General features: G+C 31.2%; 9 protein-coding genes across 10 annotated transcripts; 4 read left to right on the top strand and 5 right to left on the bottom strand.

The window, feature by feature from the left end:
- Positions 1-432: 432 nt before the first annotated feature.
- On the top strand, positions 433-3,696 carry LOC124492733 (succinyl-CoA:acetate/propanoyl-CoA:succinate CoA transferase). Its single transcript, XM_047055712.2, has 4 exons — positions 433-1,035; positions 1,987-2,676; positions 2,749-2,994; positions 3,082-3,696. Exons 1-4 carry the CDS (start codon positions 858-860, stop codon positions 3,396-3,398), a joined length of 1,431 nt encoding a protein of 476 aa, XP_046911668.1. The 5' UTR covers positions 433-857; the 3' UTR covers positions 3,399-3,696.
- A 149-nt stretch (positions 3,697-3,845) lies between these two features.
- LOC124492731 (S phase cyclin A-associated protein in the endoplasmic reticulum) lies at positions 3,846-7,845 on the top strand. Its single transcript, XM_047055710.2, has 8 exons — positions 3,846-4,256; positions 4,318-4,474; positions 4,529-6,368; positions 6,428-6,612; positions 6,677-7,076; positions 7,130-7,282; positions 7,383-7,635; positions 7,703-7,845. Exons 1-8 carry the CDS (start codon positions 3,914-3,916, stop codon positions 7,783-7,785), a joined length of 3,414 nt encoding a protein of 1,137 aa, XP_046911666.1. The 5' UTR covers positions 3,846-3,913; the 3' UTR covers positions 7,786-7,845.
- Positions 7,767-9,618, bottom strand: sesB (stress-sensitive B). The gene is made up of 4 exons (XM_075728861.1): positions 9,276-9,618; positions 8,843-9,028; positions 8,388-8,777; positions 7,767-8,322 (listed from the first exon to the last, which is right to left on the bottom strand). Exons 2-4 carry the CDS (start codon positions 8,997-8,999, stop codon positions 7,970-7,972), a joined length of 900 nt encoding a protein of 299 aa, XP_075584976.1. The 5' UTR covers positions 9,000-9,028; positions 9,276-9,618; the 3' UTR covers positions 7,767-7,969.
- Positions 9,619-9,781: 163 nt separating this feature from the next.
- Positions 9,782-11,139, bottom strand: LOC124492736 (uncharacterized). Its single transcript, XM_047055715.2, has 4 exons — positions 10,978-11,139; positions 10,781-10,924; positions 10,562-10,733; positions 9,782-10,494 (listed from the first exon to the last, which is right to left on the bottom strand). The coding sequence occupies exons 1-4, from the start codon at positions 10,990-10,992 to the stop codon at positions 10,283-10,285; spliced, it is 543 nt and encodes a 180-aa protein (XP_046911671.2). The 5' UTR covers positions 10,993-11,139; the 3' UTR covers positions 9,782-10,282.
- A 72-nt stretch (positions 11,140-11,211) lies between these two features.
- LOC124492732 (uncharacterized) lies at positions 11,212-13,443 on the top strand. Its single transcript, XM_047055711.2, is given in 7 exon segments — positions 11,212-11,417; positions 11,469-11,531; positions 11,533-11,914; positions 11,973-12,272; positions 12,336-12,518; positions 12,580-12,789; positions 12,843-13,443. Coding segments are annotated over 7 exon segments (1,635 nt in total). The 5' UTR covers positions 11,212-11,399; the 3' UTR covers positions 13,322-13,443.
- LOC124492735 (uncharacterized) lies at positions 13,385-14,770 on the bottom strand. Its single transcript, XM_047055714.2, has 4 exons — positions 14,350-14,770; positions 14,149-14,290; positions 13,802-14,077; positions 13,385-13,736 (listed from the first exon to the last, which is right to left on the bottom strand). The coding sequence occupies exons 1-4, from the start codon at positions 14,405-14,407 to the stop codon at positions 13,496-13,498; spliced, it is 717 nt and encodes a 238-aa protein (XP_046911670.1). The 5' UTR covers positions 14,408-14,770; the 3' UTR covers positions 13,385-13,495.
- A 242-nt stretch (positions 14,771-15,012) lies between these two features.
- LOC124491605 (carbohydrate sulfotransferase 1) lies at positions 15,013-16,346 on the bottom strand. The gene is made up of 2 exons (XM_047054280.2): positions 15,620-16,346; positions 15,013-15,555 (listed from the first exon to the last, which is right to left on the bottom strand). Exons 1-2 carry the CDS (start codon positions 16,221-16,223, stop codon positions 15,014-15,016), a joined length of 1,146 nt encoding a protein of 381 aa, XP_046910236.2. The 5' UTR covers positions 16,224-16,346; the 3' UTR covers position 15,013.
- On the top strand, positions 15,178-19,533 carry LOC124491603 (alkaline phosphatase, germ cell type). 2 transcript variants are annotated; one of them, XM_075728810.1, is made up of 6 exons: positions 15,178-15,290; positions 16,846-17,096; positions 17,153-17,333; positions 17,388-18,185; positions 18,247-18,315; positions 18,400-19,533. In XM_075728810.1, the coding sequence occupies exons 2-6, from the start codon at positions 16,989-16,991 to the stop codon at positions 18,597-18,599; spliced, it is 1,356 nt and encodes a 451-aa protein (XP_075584925.1). In that variant the 5' UTR covers positions 15,178-15,290; positions 16,846-16,988; the 3' UTR covers positions 18,600-19,533. The 2 variants fall into 2 exon arrangements, with proteins under 2 accessions (XP_075584925.1, XP_046910234.2); XM_047054278.2 differs by lacking the exon at positions 15,178-15,290 and having other exon boundaries at positions 16,764-17,096; positions 18,400-18,680.
- Positions 18,204-20,233, bottom strand: Rai1 (Rat1 Interacting Protein 1). Its single transcript, XM_047054279.2, has 2 exons — positions 19,801-20,233; positions 18,204-19,751 (listed from the first exon to the last, which is right to left on the bottom strand). The coding sequence occupies exons 1-2, from the start codon at positions 19,814-19,816 to the stop codon at positions 18,568-18,570; spliced, it is 1,200 nt and encodes a 399-aa protein (XP_046910235.2). The 5' UTR covers positions 19,817-20,233; the 3' UTR covers positions 18,204-18,567.
- Between the last annotated feature and the right edge of the window lie 96 nt (positions 20,234-20,329).

A 20,329-nucleotide genomic window follows, 5' to 3' on the forward strand; every position in this document is an offset into this window, starting at 1 on the left:
TTTTTATATTTTATTTCTCCTCCCCATTTAAACATTTCAGATGAATAACAGGAAATATTTTCCAAACGTCAGCATCTTCAACATTTGAAATTTTCAAAAAAAAAAAAAAAAAAATATCAAGTTCCTTAATTGTCAATTTCATTTGATGATGATTTTCCCATAAATTGCCCAGAAGTGTTAATAATTATATTGTGGTGATGTAAAACATATCCGGAAATAAATAACCAAATTTGCATCTTAATTCCAGATCAAAATTTTCAAATATTTTTGCACTTCTATTCTCAGGAAAAAAAACCTGAATGAATAACAAATCATTTATGATGGATAAATGACAAAAAATGCTTGTCATTGATTAATAGATCAAAGATCGAATCATCAATCAATCAATCAATTGATTGATTGATTGATTGATCTGTGGACAAAACATTTATCCATGGAGACGACAAGTTGATTTTCTGATGAAAAAATATACTTGTATGATATGAAAAGACGATAATAGCGATGATATCGGCATATTTTCTTTACTTGTATTATCTTCAAAGTTCGATGTATAAGTATAAATTTTTTTTTTTTGGTTTTTTAATTTAATTCGGTAACGTTATTTATGTGAAAAACATGTCTGCGCAGGCTTAATTGATAATATTTTGATTGTATCGTTGATTTGCTGCTCTTAATTCTCTGAACATTTTCGTTTAATGTTACGTACAACTAACAACGTATGTTAGTAAACGACGCCTGAAATAGAAAACAAAAAATTCAAGTACAAACATCCAATAGGCAACAACAGAACGACCGCTGTCCTCTAATTGAAAATTTTCAAATTTTCTTCAATGCTTTAGTGTAGTCAAATTATTAAAATGACATTTTTGAGACATTTTATTCGTCTACAACAACAACATCAAAAATCACAATGGATGCCATTGATGATGAACCGATGTCAATTTCATAGCTATACAAATGAACCTACACATCCGATACCTGGACGGCATCCGAAAATGATGACCGCCGATGAAGCTGTATCCGTTGTTAAATCTGGTACGTATAAACATCCATTAATGCAATCATAGTTTCAATTCGTATTTAAATGTCCATAAAATATGTTTAGGGTTTTTAATTAATTTTATTATGTTCTTGTCTTCTGTATTTCATTCATACGTATTTAGCATCATTTTTGTGATGATATGAATGATGATGATGATCAAGGCCATTTATATGAATGGAACATGAACAACAAAAATGATCAATCATTCTCAAACATTTGGTTCTTATTTAGTTTTTTTTTATTTCGAATACAATTTTATGCCAAATTCCATTGCTCTAATTTACTCATAAAATAATGTTCGTGACTTTCAAAAAAAAGAACGTTTATTTTTTATATGCCATGAATATATTGCCATGTAATCGATCCTTAACGGTAAACTTAGCAGCAGGTTGAATCAACGTTTCGACCTTCGAACACATTGAGAATACGAAATAATTCGAATGAAACTCTTCCTGCTAATGATGATCATTTTACTCTGTTTGTATAAGGAAAATAGTTCACCTAGCATCATCATCAACTATATTTATTTCTTAGATGGAAAAAAATAAAAATGTTTTTCATATTGCGAATGACCTAATGCACATTAACCCCTACCTACGAATTTTCGTTTTTTTCCTTTTTTAATATAAATTTTGATTGAAAAAATTGAGGCAAAACTTGTTACATTCTGCACACGATTAACCATGTTTTAAATTGCCACACAATCATTATATGACCACATATTGTTGGCTTGAGAAATAAATCTAACTTGAAAGCCCTTGAATTGTCGTTATAATAATAATCATCAATGAGAGTATTATAATAGTAATAAAAATAAAAATGGTGATAAATGACATGAATAATGAAATGATATGAAATTGTGAAAACTTAATTTTCATTCAAATTTTTTTTTGTTGTTTTTAATTTTGAAACAATCATCAATATTCATCATAAAAATTATATAGGTGATCATGTATTTATCCATGGTGCTGCTGCAACACCAAGAGCACTTGTACCTGCATTGGCTGAACATGGTAAAAAGAATAAATTGAAAGATGTTCGTGTCCATCATATACATACAGAAGGTGCTGGCGAATACAATGCTCCTGAATTTGAAGGAATATTCCGTTCCAATTCATTATTCACTGGTGCTAATTCACGTGAGGCGATCAATTCTGGCCGTGCTGATTTCACTCCAATTTTTCTGGGTGAAATTCCAAAACTTTTTTATCGAGGTATAATCCAACCTGATGTTGCTATGGTATCTATTTCACCGGCTGATGAACATGGCTATCATTCATTGGGAACTTCATGCGATGTTGCACGTGCTGCATTGATGCATTCAAAACATATTATCGGTCAGGTGAACAAACATATGCCACGAACATTTGGCCATTCAATCGTACATACATCACATTTCGATTCTTTGGTTGATGGACCGATTCCATTGCCGGATCATGCACCGAAAAACTTGACAGATACAGAGAAAAAAATTGGACAATTAATTGCCGCTAATCTTGTGGAAGATGGTGCTACTATGCAGATGGGTATCGGTGCCATTCCGGACGCTGTACTAGCCGATTTGGTCAATCACAAAAATCTTGGCATCCATTCAGAAATGTTTTCTGATGGCGTTGTCGATCTATGTAACAAAGGTATAATTGAAACTCAATTGTATAAACTCAATAACACTTGTTGCTCAATCCTTTATTTGAACATAATAATAGGCGTAATTACTAATTCTGAAAAGAAATTACAAACTGGACGAATAACGGCATCGTTTCTGATTGGATCGAAAAAATTATACCAATTTGTGGATAACAATCCTTTCGTTGTGATGATGGGAATCGATTATGTTAATGATGAATTCAACATTGCCCAAAATCCCAAAGTGACTGCCATCAATTCGTGTATTGAAGTCGATATCCTTGGTCAGGTTTGTGCTGATTCCATCGGCACACGTGTATATTCAGGTATCAAAATTAATCAGAAGTGATAATGATAAATTATTGAATAATTTTCGCCATCAATGTATGTGTTTTTATATCGCATTCATTTAGGTTTTGGAGGTCAAGTTGACTTTTTACGTGGTGCTGCCAAAGGTTTAGATGGTAAAGGAAAAGCTATTCTTGCTATGTCTTCGGTTACTAGAAAAAATGAATCAAAAATCTGCATTAACCTAAAACCTGGTGCTAGTATTGTAACCACTCGTGCTCATATGCATTATTTGGTCACGGAATATGGCATAGCTCATCTCTTTGGTAAGAATTATCGACAACGTGCCCATGCCCTCATACAGATTGCACATCCGGATCATCGTGAAGCCCTAGAACGTGGTGCATTCGAACGACTCAAATGTATGCCATCGCCAGATTAAACAAAAAAAAATTTCAAGGAATTGAGCAGGTCAACGTTGGAAAAATTACATTTGAAAACAGATCCGTTACATTTATTATAATGTTTAGTACATTTTTGAATTCTCACGTTAACTAACTATATGTGTACAGTATTTTAGTAATTTTAACATGTCAAAACAACTAACGAAAAAGAAAAACAAAAATGAATTGTGCAATTTGTCTGCCTCTGTTTTCATCCCGTTAAAAAAAAAATAAAAATCTGATCTGATTTTGATATTTATCTTAATTAAAAATGTAAAATTTATAAACAAGAGAAAATAATCTATCTATATAATATATTATATTAATTCTATGATTATTAAATTGAAAACAAAATCCATCGATTATTGAATTGATTAAAAATTTTCACAAGAAAAAATTCAATGTACATGTTTATGCATTGTTCGCGAACTATAGCGCCACGTCCTTCTGTTGTCATATATAATCAGCTGATCACAGAATGATCTGTAAATAAATTTCAAATTCTTTAATCATAATGGTAAAATTGGAATCGATCAATCGTACACGTTCGGCATCATTAGGACGAACAAGAAATTTTGAACGTCGTTCACGTTATTGGACATTTTTATTTGATCATCTAAATCGTATTATTGATGAAATATATCAGAATTGTGAAGAGGATGAATCCATTGATGAATGTCGTGAAGTGATTCTCAATCTACAGAATCATATTCGTGATTTTGAATCATTGATTGAATGGTTAAAATTGAACAAAGATCTTGAATCTACACCACAGCGACCAAGTTCAGTTTCATGGGAAGTACGTAAACGGTTACCCGAAAAATCGCTCTTTTCATGTTATCTGAATGACGAAAAAAGTAAGTTGAAAATTGTGACAAAATCTTTTTCTAACAAAAAAAACAAAACTATTCAAATCAGCTAAAGGATTTAACCAGAATAATGAAGAGCTTAAGGAAAAAATTGATGCTGTTAAAAATAATAATGATGAGGATACGATATCACATTCCCAGATTGATGAGAGTTTGCTCACCAAATCCGATACTTTTGAAACGTTACTTTCTAATTATGACAATGGGTATTATTCTTTGTTTATTATAAAAAGCCTTGTTTTTAAAAATGTCTTTTTTAGCAATGGCCTTATGTCCAGTGTTCATTCGGACAATCAAAGTGATATGAAACACGTGATTAAAAAAGATACAGTTTCCAATACTGGCCAAAATCATCGCTATAGTATGCCCAATATTAGTTCATCAAAACTCGATGATGATGGCTTTCAAGTTGTCCGTTATCGACAACGAAACAAGGTCACTGAATTGAAAATAATTGATCATAATGATAACTCAACAAGTAAACATAATGCTAATTTGTTCGTTCATCATAACGATCGAATGGACAGTGGTAATATGATCGGCGATAATCGCGCACCATGTCGTGTTCTTAAGCTTCATGAAAAATTCTCATCACCATCACGGCGTCGACCTGTTGGTGATACGTTGAAAAAGCAAGAAGAAAAGCAAGCAAAAGCACAAGAAGCAAGGGAAAAGTTATTGGAAAAAAGAGCCGAAAAATTCAAAGATATATTCAAAAAAGTGGAAGAAATTAAAGCACAAAAAGAAGAACAACAAATGCAGCTGAGATTATCCATGGAGATGAGATTACAAAGAGCGGGTAAAAAACGACAAGAACAGATAAATAAAATTGTTCGAAAAGCTCATGATGAAGATGAAAAAGTTAGTGAGATATTGTTCATAAATTCATTGGAAGCGGATACGAAAAAGCACGAAATTTTTAGCAAAGAAAAAGTCTATGAATCCAGATTACAAGATTTACAAGAAGAACGACAAAGGAAATTGGAAGAAAAAGCATCGAAAGAAAAAGCATTCGAAGAAAGACGAAAAGCAATTGAAGCCGAAAAACAGGCCAGAATTGAAAAGCTTAAAGAACAAAGGAAACTTAAAGTAATGAAAATCCAACGTCAATTTCAGGAAAAGGAGAAAGAACGTCTTGAATTAGCGTTTCAAAAAGAGTTGGATCGGAAATCCAAGATATCAGCGTTAAATGCATTGCATGCTGCCGAAAAAGAAGAACTACAGAAAAAGATTCTGGCCAAACAAGAGGAAAGCAAACGTAGACATGAAGAAAATATGGAACAGATTCGTCAGAAAGCATTAGAACTATCGGTAAAAAAATCTTCAAGTACCAGTGATGAGGCATTAGTCTGTGTGCCTTATGATACGGTTAAAATGTGTGCCCTCTGCAAGATAATTATCAAATCGGAAGTTTATCTGTTTGGACATTTGAGGGGTAAACGACACAATGATGCTATTATCGAACAAAATGAGGGAAAAATTCCCAGTCCAGAGGAATTGGAAAATTTCAATTTAAAATTTATAATTGATGCTCAAACTCTTGGTGATGGCAATGATGATTTTCTGAAATCATTCCAAGATTGTGATAGCGAAAAATTGAAACAAGCGAAGAAAAAATCAAAAAAACTCAAACAAAAATTGGCAAATAGAGCTATGGACTTTGAGAAGACATTTGATCTTGAAAAGGATGTTCGCATTTCTGAAGTTGAAAATATTTCGAAAGATTCAAAACAAAAATTAGCCAAAATAATCAAAGATCTTGGTGCATTGAATTCGAATGACAGGATCAGTGGTCAATGGCCCATAGATATGATTCGTAGTTTTGAGCGATTCTTATTCGAATTAGATAAATTATTCAAGAAGGATTCATCACATATTCTTTATTTTTATAGAAGTGGTGGACTTTTGTTATTCACCAAAATTCTTTCACGGATATTGAACAGTTCTGCTGAACGACCAACATCATTGACTGACAATGCCAATAACAAATTGATCGCTTTATATAGACGACTATGTCAATCAGATTTTAGAATCTGCAGGTATTTTTTCCGATCACAAAATATTATCACCGTTCAAGAGATTTTTTATCATCGTATCAATGTAAGCAATTATCTTATCTTATACAATAAACGATTTTATCATGCCTAAATTTTTTCTAGCTATGCGTTAACAGCAACAATAATAATTCCAATGTGATGTCGTTTCCTTATGATTCTGTGGTCGGTTCATTATGCGAACTATTCTCTACATCCTTTGATCAGATTTTTGCCTATTATTCATGCAACTATGATAATGATGATGAAACAACACGATTTATTCGAACACATCTCAAAGAAATAATTAAGTAAATTTGATTCATTACATGATAATCGTAATTTGTTATTTTTCCATTTTATATAAATGCATAGTTATCTGGTGCTCATAGGAGTCGTGGACAAACTTTCCATGATTTTAACATCATTTCGTGGTTCGATCAATGAATTGCCACAACAATCATTGTTTATTAAACAGATAATCACATTTTCTAGTTCTTTGGCCAAATTGCTCAACTTATCATCATCAGACGATTTCCATGCGATTGCGTATGGCGTCAATTTGCAACACGATGGAACACAATTCATGTTAACGCTTAAAGTCACTCAACTTTGTGGTACCGTATCGTTACTGTATGGATTTCTATTACATTCTGGTGCCCCTGTTCGTGATGAAAATGTGCCTCCAATTGTTCCAGATCATACGTTGAATGTTACGTTGGAAATAATTCGTTTTTTCAACTACTTAATATTACTTGATATTAATTTGATTCAGGTATAGATCAGAAAATCTTATTCCACTAATCTAAAATGTTGATATTATCTCAGTCGATTTTAGGAAGTGAAGGACTATCGCTGCAAATACGACACATTTGTAGCTATTTGATATGGTACTGTTCACATCATCTAAGCAATTCAGATTTGCTCAATGAAGTCATTTTGTTGATTGGAAATTTTGTCGTTCTTAATAATGATAATCAAGTGAGTGTATCTCATGTGCATTATGCATGATCATTTAGCGATGACGACATTTTATTTTATTTATTTATCAATCAATCATTTATTTCATTAAATATATTAGACATTGCTGCAATCGGGACAAAGGCCTACGGTAGTACAACAATTATGTTCACTGCCATTCGACTATTTTAGCGATAATCGTTTGAAACAGATTCTTTTTCCCACGTTGATCGTGTGCTGTTATAACAATAATGATAATCTGAACATTTTGAAACAGGAAATGTCTACGACAATGTTGTCGAAATTTATCGATCAGGAAATTGTGAACAATCAATTGGATCAATTGGATAGTGATCGGCGAGAGAATAATATAAGTAAGCATGGCATTTAATATTTTTTCCTCATCTAATAATGCTACATATTGGATGTTTTAAAATCTAGTCAGCAAAAAATGGTCATTAACGATACGATTTCCTAAACACAAATGGATCGAAGCAAAATCATATTTCGAACGTTTTAGATAATTTTTATTTGTATATTTTTTTCGGAATTTATTAAAATTTAAAATAATTTAAATGAGGAAATTATAGAGATGGTGTTCCTAAATGAATCTTTCTTTAAAAAAAAACTAAACAGGTTGTTCACTATTTTCGCACAAAATTAAACATTTGCCCACGATTCCATACAGACCAATCCATCCAGTTGATTTTAGACAATAAGAGCTTTGATTTCATCATAAAGCACAAGGACGAATGCACCACCCGTACCACGGAAAACGTTTGACAAAGCGCCTTTGAAGAAAGCTTTTGAGCCTTCAGTTTTGGCAATTGTCACCCAACAGTGAGCAGTATTTTTGTACATTCTTTCTTTAGCCGAAAGACCTGATTGCATCATCATACGTCGTCGTACAGTATCGAATGGATAGGAAATAATACCAGAAACGGTTGTTACAGCCTGAGCAATCATCCAGGAAATAACGATTGGTGTGTTCTTCGGATCTGGCAACATTCCTTTAGCAGTATCGAAGAAACCGAAGTATGCAGCTCGGTAGATAATGATACCTAAAAATTGAAAAAAATGAGTACATTGGCTACAATAATTAAGCCTATTTATAGCCGAAAATCACCTTGAACAGAGACGCCGAATCCTCGATATAAACCAATCAAACCATCACTTTTGAAGACTTTGATGAGACAATCGCCAAGACCTTTGAATTGTCGTTCGTTTGGTCCCTTGCCGATATCGGCAGCAAGACGAGTACGAGCAAAGTCAAGTGGATATACAAAGCAAAGTGAAGAAGCGCCAGCTGCACCACCAGAAGCTAAATTGCCGGCAAAATATCGCCAGAATTGTTTTTTCTTATCGACACCATCCAAGAACATTTGCTTGAATTTATCCTTGAACGCAAAGTTCAAAGCTTGTGTGGGGAAATATCGAATGACGTTGGCCAAGTTGCCTCTCCACAGTGAAAGGAATCCTTGTTCTTTTGGGATTCGAACGAAAGCATCAATGATACCTGATTTTTAAAGGGTTAAAATATTTTATTAACAAAAGAAATCAAAAGTTTCATCATTATCATACCTTTATAACGTTGCTCTTCAGTGATTTGCTTGGATGCATGTTGAACTTGAAGCAAAAGCTTAACACGTTCGATTGGGGCTACTGCAGTTTTTGAGATAGCGGCCGAAACACCACCGGCAATAAAATCCTTGGCAAATGATGTAGCGTCGAATGGCATTTTGAATTATTCAATCGGTATATTTTAAACTATAAATCAAGAAGAAAAATTTGGAACGAAATATGAGCGGAAATTTTTTAAATTTAACAATCACTGATAGTGCTAATGTGTTTTGTATGGCTACAAAATGAATGGGAAAATGTGAATGTTAGTGGCGGTGTGTGTGTGTGTGTATATCTGAATGAGTTTAGGGTATGGATGTGAATGTCGATATGACTCGTATAATTTAAGGCAATTGAATGATGTTTATTAAAAAAGAGTTTGTCTTTATTTTACCTTCAAATAAAAAAAAAACACAATATATACACACACAGACACACACACAAATAAAAGACCAACCGGCGACGGAAAGGACAGAAGGCGATACTGAATGAACACTAACTGATTTGTAAAGAAATTTTTTTTTTCTGGTGAGTTGCATTTAAAAAAAAAGTACGTTGAAGGGCATTCAGTGTCATTCACAATGTGATGCATGCTTTCATCTCATAGCCATACCATACACACACACACACATGCGAACGGATAGCTCGTGAAACAAACCAAACCAAACCAACCACCACCACCACCTTCAATACCACCACAAGACCATTGAATCAATGTCGATCATGCGCCATCAGAAATATCGTATCAATCGGGCATGGAAATGAAAATTTTACCAATTTCAACACTAAAATAAAAAATTAAAGTCTTCTAATACTGATTTGATTCATTGGCATTTATCATAATGCATCTTAGTTATGCAAAGTTAATGAGTAAAAAAAAATTGATGAAATTAAAGTCATCATGGTTTTAATTTTTGAATTTATTTTGTCATATCAGAAAAAATGTAATTCTTTTAAACATTTTTCATTTGAATTTTTTTTTCTTTTAATTGATAAAATGATCATGACCTAATTGTTTTTTTTGTCTTGATAGTATATAATGTATTGTGTATGAAGCTTTCTGGCCACTATCCAATTGGGAAGTCTTGAAAAATGATTTGTTGAGGAAATCAAAAGGAAAAAGATTTTAAAAATAAACTTAGCCCTTATTCCGTTTTGAATGTCAGAACTTGCGTATAAAAATGTGTGGCATGACATTTACCAACCGACTAGAAAGTAATCGGATATTTAACAATTGAATAGTAATTGTAAAGAATTCATATGGATGGATAGAATGTGTGTAATTCATGATGTAAAGATGATGATTATATCGTATAATATCTGTCTGTGTGTGTTAGTGACAAAGCAAACAACCCGATCAAACAAGTCAATCATGTTAAAAAAGAGCATGATCATTTTTTTTTATCCCACCGAATGGAATAATTGCTGACGAATTTTGTCCATTTCATTACAGATACTCGTCATTTGTTCTCGATTCATAACAAAAGACAGTTGTCCATTTGATTCAGAATTACCATCATCATTAGGATTGTATGTATGGAAATTAATTCGGAATGGATTATCTTGCGTTTCTAGACGTTCACATTCAACATGTTTGACTGTAGTGATCAGTTCTGTTGATGATAAAAAAATAAGAAAGAGATAGAATTGTGGCAGTGAACTAGTAGCAAAATTAATTACCTTGTGACTTTTGTAGGTGTTTTTTATCTAATTTCATGGCCAATAAATTCTTTACAATTGCCTGTTTGAAATTATCATCCAGATTAAAAGATGACAGTCTTTGTGATATTTCATTTTCATCAGTTTCCGCATCGATATCAATATGGGAATAATAATTCATTTGACGAATAAACTAATGAGAAATAATGAGATAAAATAACAGAAAAGGATGACACTTACCGGTTCAATCACATCTAAGTCTGTCATATGGAAATTACGTTCACAGAAACAAACCAATTCTTTTTGAGGACAAATATATGATGAATGATCATTTTGGCGAAGAATAGAGATAAATTTTTGGATAATATAATCAAAATTTGATTCCTTGAAAAAAAACAAACTAGAATAATAGAAAATCAATTCATTGTTATAAATACCTGTTGTGATTCCATTGGATAAATATGTTAATTTTTTTTATTACACTTTAAATAATTTCAGAAAGAAAACAATTAATTATTTTTTAAAAAAATTTAATTCTAAAATTCGAATAAAATATTCATCCAGACACGTCATTTTTGTATAGACGAAAAAAATTCTATTGCCAAAAGCTACAACACTTTTTTGCCAGAGCAATGTTTGTGATTTTTTTTTGAGCAGTTTTCACGCGAACCTTTCCACACCAAAATTTTTCGGAAACATCTCAGAAGTTTAATTGAATTTTTTCAAATAGCGGGAATTCGATTCTGGTCAAGTTTCTTATTCACCATACAATCGTTACAATTAAAACTACGAAAATAAATTATTGTCATTTTATTTTGTTACTAGCAATGAATTAAAATTTTCATCAGATAACGTTAACATGGATAAAAATATTACGGTAATGATAAGATATATATTGAGGTTTCTAATGCAATAGATTTTTTTTCAGATAAAAGTCGAAGAATTTAGCAACCAAAATGAAGATGGTATTGAAGAAAACATTGTCATCAGTGGAAAACAATGATGAAATCATAGCCATTGATGATAATTCGAATATACAGTTAGGATATTACAATCGCATAGTACAAGATGATGATGAATTTTTAAAAGATTCACATAATCTGATCGCTGAAAATGAAAATCTCAAAAAAGAATTGACTGCAACTCAGGAAAAATTTTCCATTTTACAATCGCAAGTACAACATCAGGCTAAATTGATTGAATTAATATTACGACTTGATATGGTAAAATCCGTTGATGAACCAGACAAACGAGAGATGGATGATTTGCAACGAAAAATACAACTATGTTACAATCTTGTCGACGAATGTAATATAAAATTTAACGAACTGTCCAATAAACGACGAAGAGTGTTGATTGTCACTGACGATCCTGGTAATACAAAAGCGAAAACATTTTAAACTCAAAATTCATTCTTTTTTTTCCAAAAAAGTTCCTTCAAAAGTCGAAAAACGAGCTGCCATTTGGAACCATTTTACCATATTGGTAGATACTGATGGAGAAAAGAATATTGAATGTAATTTTTGCGGAAAATGTTTCGTTTATGAATGCATGAATGCACACAAATGTCGGGAACATATTAATGAAAAATGTGACAAGGCACCCGATGAAATCAAAACCACAAAGGCTCGACGTTACAATTCTCCGCCAAGTGGTTCAAAATATACTGTTTGGAATTATTTCGTTAATTCTGAAAAAGATGGTAAAACCACAATCAATTGCATCTTTTGTGGTAAGTATTATTTATGCAATTCAATTCGTTATAATTTCATTAAAATCTGATATTGAACATCAGGTATTGAATATTCGTCACGAAATGCAACCAAATGTCGAGAACATTTAGCATTCAAATGTCGTAAGATAGATGAGGACGTACGAATCAAAATGCGATCGACATTCAGTCAAGAATATATTGAATCTTACAACAAACAAAAACGTTCTACGATCTGGGAACATTTTTGCATCATTAACGACGATGGTAAATAATTTTTGGTTATATATGTAAAATAAAAATTTAACATAATTATTATTCGTTCAAGACAAAACTGTCATACAATGTATCTATTGTTGTATGAATTATGCCAACAAAAATGCCACCAAATGCCGAGAACATCTTCTTGAAAGATGTGATAAAATACCGTTAAATATAAGGCACAAAATTAACAATTCGTTTTATGAATCCCCATTAAAAACTTGGACACAAATCAAAATACCAATTTGGAAGCATTTCTCAATGATCACATTTCAAGGTGAGTATTATCTAATATTGCTAATCATTTTCATAATTATTTTCGAAAAATAGGGCGTCAACAATACGAATGCAATTATTGCAAAAAACTTTATTCTTCCAAAAATGTCACTAAATTTCGATTACATCTTCTATATAAATGCGAAGATATACCTGATGATGTTAAATCCCGTATAAATATCGAGATGACGCGATCAACACAAAAATCGTCTACCAATAATGAGGATGGCGATTATTATGAAGATGAATCTCAACATTTGAAAGAAGATGATGATGATGACGATGACGATGAAGAGGATGTGGATGAAGGAGATTATCCAGCAGAATTATCTACCGTCAAACATGCTACCACAGATGAATCCGAGAATAATATTAACGATACTAATATCAATGAACATGTCAATTCCAATCACTGTGAACATGATGATGATAATGAAAAAAACTATGATGATGATGATAATAATGATGATGTAAAAGAAGGAATAGCAAATCATACTAGATCTTCTCGGTTCAAACGAAGGAAAATGAATTGATTTGCTAAATGAATTTTTTTTATCGAAACATTTATCTGAATCATTCTTTCCTCCTCTTTGGCGTTTTTATTTTTTTTCTTGTAAAATAAGATTATTATTATATAATAAATCAAAAATACACACATTTTAATATGCCATTATATACCATTTTCAAGCCATTAAATTGATAATTAACTAAGATAGATAAATTTTTACCAATAATGAAAAAAATGTCTTTGGTCTAGCTTCATTTATGACATTATCGTCGTTGATCATGCCATTATTCTGACATTTGTTTGAATTTCGATATTCACGACAAACATAGTTTAACGTTTCACCAGAATAATTTTGTATCAATTTCAATAAATTATTGATCAAGTTATGAGCGCATGATTTTAGCTGATTTCGTAGACAGGTCAAAAATTCATGATAGTTGCTAATGATAAAATTATTAAGAGATTATTTTAAAAATTTTGATTCTTATCCTTTCGAAATTCTTACCAACAAATGATTGGAATCTTTTCCTCTTGACTATATTGATGAATACCATGAATTCGTTGAACAAAGCCATTGTAACAAAAATTTGGTCGCTGTAAACGTTGTTGATTTAAACAATGATTGGCACGAATCTGTACATTTCGTCGTTGTTTACTTGAACAAATTATCCTATTCTTGTTCGATATGGTTCGAATTAATTCCATGATTGCTTGATTAGCCGAATGAGAAAGGCATTTGTTAGAATGGTCACGAAGGCATCTTTCTTTTTCTTTGTAGATTCTATTTTTAATTACAATATAGAAAAAAATGTCAATAAGATTTAGAACCAAGAAAACATTATTGATAACAACCGGCAAAATGTATCCATTTCAGCTTCTGTTGATGCCATTGTTTCATTTGTATAAATGAGAAAATCTCGGCCACATATTTCGACCATTTCCTCTTCATTTTCACATTCTTCTTCATAGCTTTTCTTCTCTCTATGGCCATGAACTTAAACCAATGACATAAGAATGAAAGATATTTCAAGGAAAAAAAGATCAACAATTTACCATGCAAAATCAATGCCAAGATTATGACCAATGAAATGGTCCAATAAAATTTCGTCATATTCGTTGAGAAAATCAAAGGTAAGACAACACAGCGTTGAAACAAAAAAAAATTAATCACAAAGCAAACTTTAAATAGTGAATTGTTGTCTTTGTCGTTTTTATTCCACTTTTGACAACTTATTGATATTTAATCGTATTATAATTAATCGATTTCCTTGAGAATCGACATTGAAAAAGGTGATAATAATAATAGATTTTAATTTGAAATTTGTTGGAAAAAAACAATCATCGAAATCATCATTTCTAACTAACTCTTTTTCAATCTTGTTGTTGGTCGAATCAAATGAGTTGAATTTTTTTTTTGTTACAACAAATATTTGTTTTTGTTTCATTCATTCGTAACTGGAAACCATGTTGATAATAAACTTGAATTGGTATTTAAAAGAATATTGACATTTAAGTATTTCATATATACAAGCATATGTAGAAAGAAAAGTATACATTATAGGGTGTTTGCCATGATTTCATTTTCTTTTAAACAGGTTTATTTTAAGGAAACGCAACTGAAAACTGGCCGCCGCCATCAACATCACACATACCGTCGTCATATCATCAGCATGAGTCCATCATCCATCAATTTATTTCATTCGTTAATTTATTTTTCTTATTGCAGTGAATAAATTTTCAATGGAAAATCAAATTTAACTACCTCGAAAATGGTTTGGAATTTCGATTTGATTGAACGATAATTGGTTAGTCGATAGCCTAAATCATTCATTACATCTGAACAATCGTATTGTATGTCAATTATATCTTCATATGAAAGATTTTCTCTCCATCCAATTTTCTGCTGTGATTTGATATTTCTATAAGTTGAATGTGGATTTAGTAGTACATCATCAGTTGATGTATGTTTTTTTATCCATTGATCAAGTGAATAGGTAGGAACGATTTCTAAGAATTTGAGTAATTTACCTGTTGCTTGCCAAATATCACCAATTAAATCTTCATAACGTACTAATACGATTGATATGTTATTCATTAAATTTTTCATCATTTTCAAAGACTCTATATTAGCCTGAATACGATCACATAATACACGAGAATCGGTACAATTTTCACTATGATGACACCATGATAATTTATATCTAGAACTCATTACAGCTCTAGGATCTCTTACGAGAAAGATTACCTTTATATTAGTCACTATGAAAAAATTGATATAAAAAAAATTATTAAATAATTAGTAATACGAAATAAATTATCATACTTGATTTAGAGAGCATTAAAGAAGACAAATGTTTCATTGTAAAACGTATGGTTTTGATAATTATTGCCGAACTGTATTGACATGTTATTTGATGAATGGTCTTGTTGAACAAATGAATATTATTTTCATGTTGATCTGTACCAATTGCTTTTAGTAGCAAATGATTCCATTTCATATATTGAATCTTCCAGTACAGCGGTTTTAGATATGAACGTAGATCAAATCGACAGCTGAAAATATCTTCAATGATTTGTTCATAGTTGTATGGATTGCGTTGGACGCCAACAAGTGGTTCAAAACTATAGTAACTGGATTCAATTGCATGGTGTAATAAATCACCTAAAAAAGTTGAACCGCTTCGTGCCTCAGAAATTAATAATAATTTCATATGATTAGTTTTGAGTCCATCCATTGCCAATTTACTATGGTTAAAATCAATGTCGACTGGATTATTTGAATGTTCAAAACATTTTTTGATTGGATTATCATCATGTTTTTCAATCATAAGAAATCTGTACATCAAATAAAGACAAATAGGAATAGCGAAAATTAATTTGAAACATTTTCGACCAGAAAGTATAAAGTTATCTCTAAAACATAACATTTTTGATCAATAACTAGATCGAAAATGGTTTTGAAATTTTCAAGGTCGCAAATTATAATTGCTCGTTGTTTGAACAACTGTATCCAATTTTTTTTTTTGAATATTTGATCAGCATACCTTGGATATTCGACCAGAATTTCATATGAATTAATTGATTGCACAATAAAAAAAAATTGACGACGTATTATTTGATAATAAAAATTGTAACATTTTTTTTAATAAACCAATTATTTTTTTCAATGCTTGATTACGTTAATTACTATTTTATTACATGTATAAATTAATATAATTTTTGAAAATTTTAAATCAGATCCAGAAAAAAAATTCTTGAATCTTAATTTTGATTATTTTATGACCATTTAATTGATCAAATCTAATTGAATTAAATTGTATCGCATTTTATTTTAAGCACTGTGATGAAATATAAATCATTTTTTTTTATTTTGATAACTATTTATGATAATATTAATTATTTAATTGCTATCATTTTCATCAAATATTTACATATATAAATTCATAGGTAATCTTCGGTGATTTTAAATCATTTTTTTACGTAATTTAATCATTATTAACAAATTAATGATGAATTTTTCATTATTTTTTTATCTATGTTTTTTTCTAGTCAATTGGATTTCTTGTTCAAATCACAAGGACCCTGTATATTGGCGAGAATTGAGTAGAAATGCATTGTACCATTCGAAAACGTTTCTTTCGGATGACAACATCAAACAAGCTAAAAATGTTATTATCTTCCTTGGTGATGGAATGGGTATGCCATCCATATCTGCAGCTCGATTACTAAAACGACAAATTACCAATAAAAATGATGACCATCTAGTTTTTGAACAATTCGATCATACGGCATTGATTCAGGTGAGTTTGTCAATTAATTTATTAATGTAACCAAAGCCTAAACTTTTGAATCAAAGACATACAACATAGATTATGCAGTTCCGGATTCGGCAGGAACAGGAACGGCTTTTTGTACTGGAGTGAAAACAAATCGTGGTACGATCGGTGTGAATGGAAACGTTAATTATAAAGATACAAATTGCGAATTGTTACAAGAAAACATTGTTGAAACGGTTTTTGAAAAAGCTGCCAAATCAGGTAATTATTCAAAGCGATTTATAATCATCTAACATTCGAAATAATAATCAACAGGTAAAAGTGTTGGATTTGTTACGACGGCCAGTATTACCGATGCTACACCGGCGGCAACCTATGCACATGTCTCAAGTCGTTATGATGAATCTTCATCTTCTTTAAATGATGATAAATGCAAAGATATTGCTCTACAATTGATTGAAGATCATACAGAATATCGAGTAATGCTTGGTGGTGGAAGAAAAAACTTTCTTCCAAAAGGAAAAGAAGTTGGCAAAAGAGAAGATAATCGTGATTTGTTCGAAGAATGGCAATATAAATTGGGAAATCAAACGAATCATCATCATTATGAATTTGTTTCGACAAAACAAGAATTGTCAGAGATCGATTATGACAAAGTTGACTATTTGCTTGGATCATTTTGTGAAAATCATATGAAATTCGATAAAGAATTAAAAAACGATACCAGCGAAACTGAACCGACAATAGAAGAGATGACTGTAGCAGCATTGCAAATTCTAAAAAAGAACAAAAATGGATTCTTTTTAATGGTCGAAGGTGCCAAAATCGATAAAGCTCATCATACAAATCAAGCATTTTATTCATTACATGATCTATTGGCATTTGAAAAGGCAATTATCAAAGCGCAATCAATGGTCAATCTTAAAGAAACGTTAATCATTGTCACAGCAGATCATTCACATAGTTTTACTCATAGTGGCAGCTCGTTAATGACAAATGATCTTTTTGGATTTAGTGATTATACAGATAGAGATGGAAAAAATTTTACCTCATTGATTTATTCAACTGGACCTGGATATAAAGAATCGAGAAATTATGCGGAAGAAGAAATCAGTATGATTAAGAATTCAATATGAAATTATTTTTTAATTTATTATTTATATAACATTCATAGAACAAATTGACTTTGCTCAAATATCGGCCGTACCATTGGACAGTGCTACTCATGGAGGCGATGATGTTGGTAAATGAAAATTTTCCAATGATACATTTTTATATATACAAAAATAATGAATATGTAAATTATTTTATGAAATTTGTATAATAGCCGCTTATGCAACAGGACCAGGATCTAATTTACTGAGAGGAAGTCAAGAACAAACATACATAGCTCATTTGATGGAATTTGCGTCTTGTATTGGTGATTATGAACATGAACCACATTGTTCAGGATGTAAAATGTTGATATGTTCGACACTAATTATTATGATCGTATTCATTTCACATTTGATTCGTTTTTCTTTCTGACATCATTTACACATTTGAAAGCATTGACATACCAATCAGGAATGATGAGAAGATTGCCAGAATAAAGCACTTTTTTACATGTAATCGTTGATGAATTTCGTTCTTTGCTAAACAGATAAACCTTAGAAGGGTCATTTTCATTTTTCAATAAATTCTGTACGTATGTTAGGAAATGGTCTAGAAAATTCCAACAATCTCTATAATCCCAAATTCGAAAGGCCCGTCTTGCAATGTCATCGACATACAATGTTTCGATTGATGTAACTGTGGTAAGATTGTTTTCTTTGTATCCACAAATTATTCGATCGATTGCTACCAATTTACTTTGAGCCCACCATTTGCATGATTTATAACGATGGAAATTTTCGTCTTGTATGTGACTATTAATTTTGGATGTCGTTTTTATTTCAACAAAATTTTCCATACGCGTGGAATCTTGTTCTTTGTCTTCCAGACAGTCTATTTCGGCCACATATAATAATGAATGATATCCGTTCCGATTGGCCATAGAATGGATTTTTGATTTGAGCAAAGCAGAATATTCATGTAATGTAGGAGAAAAATTATTGTCATACATTCTTGTATCTTGATGTTTGGATTTGGTTATATAATGCTCAAATCGATAACCACCATAAGAAGCCATATTTAAACGCTCAAAATTGCTTTCATTTTCATCATGATCATTGAAAAATGGACATATATAAATTGTTCCTTTAAATTTAGAAAATCCAATATGCCATTCATCACTCACAATCGGCGTACACATGATCCTTGTAAATACTCCTCTTTGAGTGATGAAATCAAAATCCAGCGGTTTAGCTTGATTACCGCTTTCGATTAAATGACGATTTTTTAAAATCCATTTAAGCATTTCATCCAATTTATCAATACTAGGGTTCGCCCAGTTGATATGTTTAAAACGATCATATCCTTCGGTCAAATCTAATTGAAGGTAGTCTAGTGACTGAGGAAGATCCAGATATGACAAATTTGATTCATCGAATCGCATTTCTCTAGTTCGATTTTTTTTATACAAATCAGAGGAAAAATGGCCAATTTTTTCTGGTTTTCGAAACGAAGCGCTATTCACACGGTAATCAATAAAATTTGGCTCAAGATTTGGTAAATCTTCATAATTTGTATCTTGTAATTCTGGAATCATTGTAAGTATTGATAATTGAAATAAGAATAAATTTATTACCTTTAAGTGGTGACATTTTTTTTTATTGTTATATCTTTACGTTCTTATTCTTATAAATTATTATTATCGAATTTTAATCAACACCGAAAAAAGATATTATTTTTTCCAAGAGAGTCTTTATTGTCCACGATTTTGATTATTGTGGCGAAAAAAAAATGAAATCAAAATTTGAAAAAAAAGAAGAAGCATATTTGTATAAACCAGCATGTGGAATCATCATTTAATGTCCATTAAGGATATCTCTGTATATAGAGAGACAGTATTGGTATACAATACGAAAATTTTTCCACTTAGCAGCTATTCAAATGGCTGAAGAAATGAGTGAAAAATATTAAAGAGTCGGTGTCTAGTTTGTATATATATTCAATTACATTGCTCATTTTTTCTGGCATTCTCGCTCATTTCATCACACGCATTATATACAACAAAAAAAAATCTATATTCCCCCCTTTCTCTCTCAATATATATATATATAAACAGTGTGTGTGCTAGCAGAAAAAAATAAATATACCAATATTTTGGTGATATA

This window comes from Dermatophagoides farinae, chromosome 1 (assembly GCF_024713945.1).
Source record: "Dermatophagoides farinae isolate YC_2012a chromosome 1, ASM2471394v1, whole genome shotgun sequence".
Taxonomy (NCBI): Eukaryota; Metazoa; Arthropoda; class Arachnida; order Sarcoptiformes; family Pyroglyphidae; genus Dermatophagoides; species Dermatophagoides farinae.

Excerpts from the sequence above, each read along its gene's own strand:
- LOC124492736 (XM_047055715.2), bottom strand. Across the intron at positions 10,734-10,780 it reads ACTTAGATGTGATTGAACCG|TTTATTCGTCAAATGAATTA; the intron begins GTAAGTGTCATC and ends ATTTCTCATTAG. Across the intron at positions 10,495-10,561 it reads ACACCTACAAAAGTCACAAG|AACTGATCACTACAGTCAAA; the intron begins GTAATTAATTTT and ends TATCATCAACAG.
- LOC124491603 (XM_047054278.2), top strand. The coding sequence starts at position 16,803 with ATGATGAATTTTTCATTATTTTTTTATCTATGTTTTTTTCTAGTCAAT. Across the intron at positions 17,334-17,387 it reads TGAAAAAGCTGCCAAATCAG|GTAAAAGTGTTGGATTTGTT; the intron begins GTAATTATTCAA and ends AATAATCAACAG. Across the intron at positions 18,186-18,246 it reads TTATGCGGAAGAAGAAATCA|AACAAATTGACTTTGCTCAA; the intron begins GTATGATTAAGA and ends TAACATTCATAG.
- LOC124492731 (XM_047055710.2), top strand. The coding sequence starts at position 3,914 with ATGGTAAAATTGGAATCGATCAATCGTACACGTTCGGCATCATTAGGA. Across the intron at positions 7,077-7,129 it reads TTGATATTAATTTGATTCAG|TCGATTTTAGGAAGTGAAGG; the intron begins GTATAGATCAGA and ends ATATTATCTCAG. Across the intron at positions 7,283-7,382 it reads TTCTTAATAATGATAATCAA|ACATTGCTGCAATCGGGACA; the intron begins GTGAGTGTATCT and ends TAAATATATTAG.
- LOC124492735 (XM_047055714.2), bottom strand. The coding sequence starts at position 14,407 with ATGACGAAATTTTATTGGACCATTTCATTGGTCATAATCTTGGCATTG. Across the intron at positions 14,291-14,349 it reads CTTGGCATTGATTTTGCATG|TTCATGGCCATAGAGAGAAG; the intron begins GTAAATTGTTGA and ends CATTGGTTTAAG. Across the intron at positions 13,737-13,801 it reads AAGATTCCAATCATTTGTTG|CAACTATCATGAATTTTTGA; the intron begins GTAAGAATTTCG and ends TTTTATCATTAG.
- LOC124492733 (XM_047055712.2), top strand. The coding sequence starts at position 858 with ATGACATTTTTGAGACATTTTATTCGTCTACAACAACAACATCAAAAA. Across the intron at positions 1,036-1,986 it reads TGTATCCGTTGTTAAATCTG|GTGATCATGTATTTATCCAT; the intron begins GTACGTATAAAC and ends AAAATTATATAG. Across the intron at positions 2,677-2,748 it reads TGTCGATCTATGTAACAAAG|GCGTAATTACTAATTCTGAA; the intron begins GTATAATTGAAA and ends ACATAATAATAG.
- sesB (XM_075728861.1), bottom strand. The coding sequence starts at position 8,999 with ATGCCATTCGACGCTACATCATTTGCCAAGGATTTTATTGCCGGTGGT. Across the intron at positions 8,778-8,842 it reads TGAAGAGCAACGTTATAAAG|GTATCATTGATGCTTTCGTT; the intron begins GTATGATAATGA and ends TTTAAAAATCAG. Across the intron at positions 8,323-8,387 it reads ATTCGGCGTCTCTGTTCAAG|GTATCATTATCTACCGAGCT; the intron begins GTGATTTTCGGC and ends TTCAATTTTTAG.
- LOC124491605 (XM_047054280.2), bottom strand. The coding sequence starts at position 16,223 with ATGTTATGTTTTAGAGATAACTTTATACTTTCTGGTCGAAAATGTTTC. Across the intron at positions 15,556-15,619 it reads TTTAATGCTCTCTAAATCAA|TGACTAATATAAAGGTAATC; the intron begins GTATGATAATTT and ends ATTTTTTCATAG.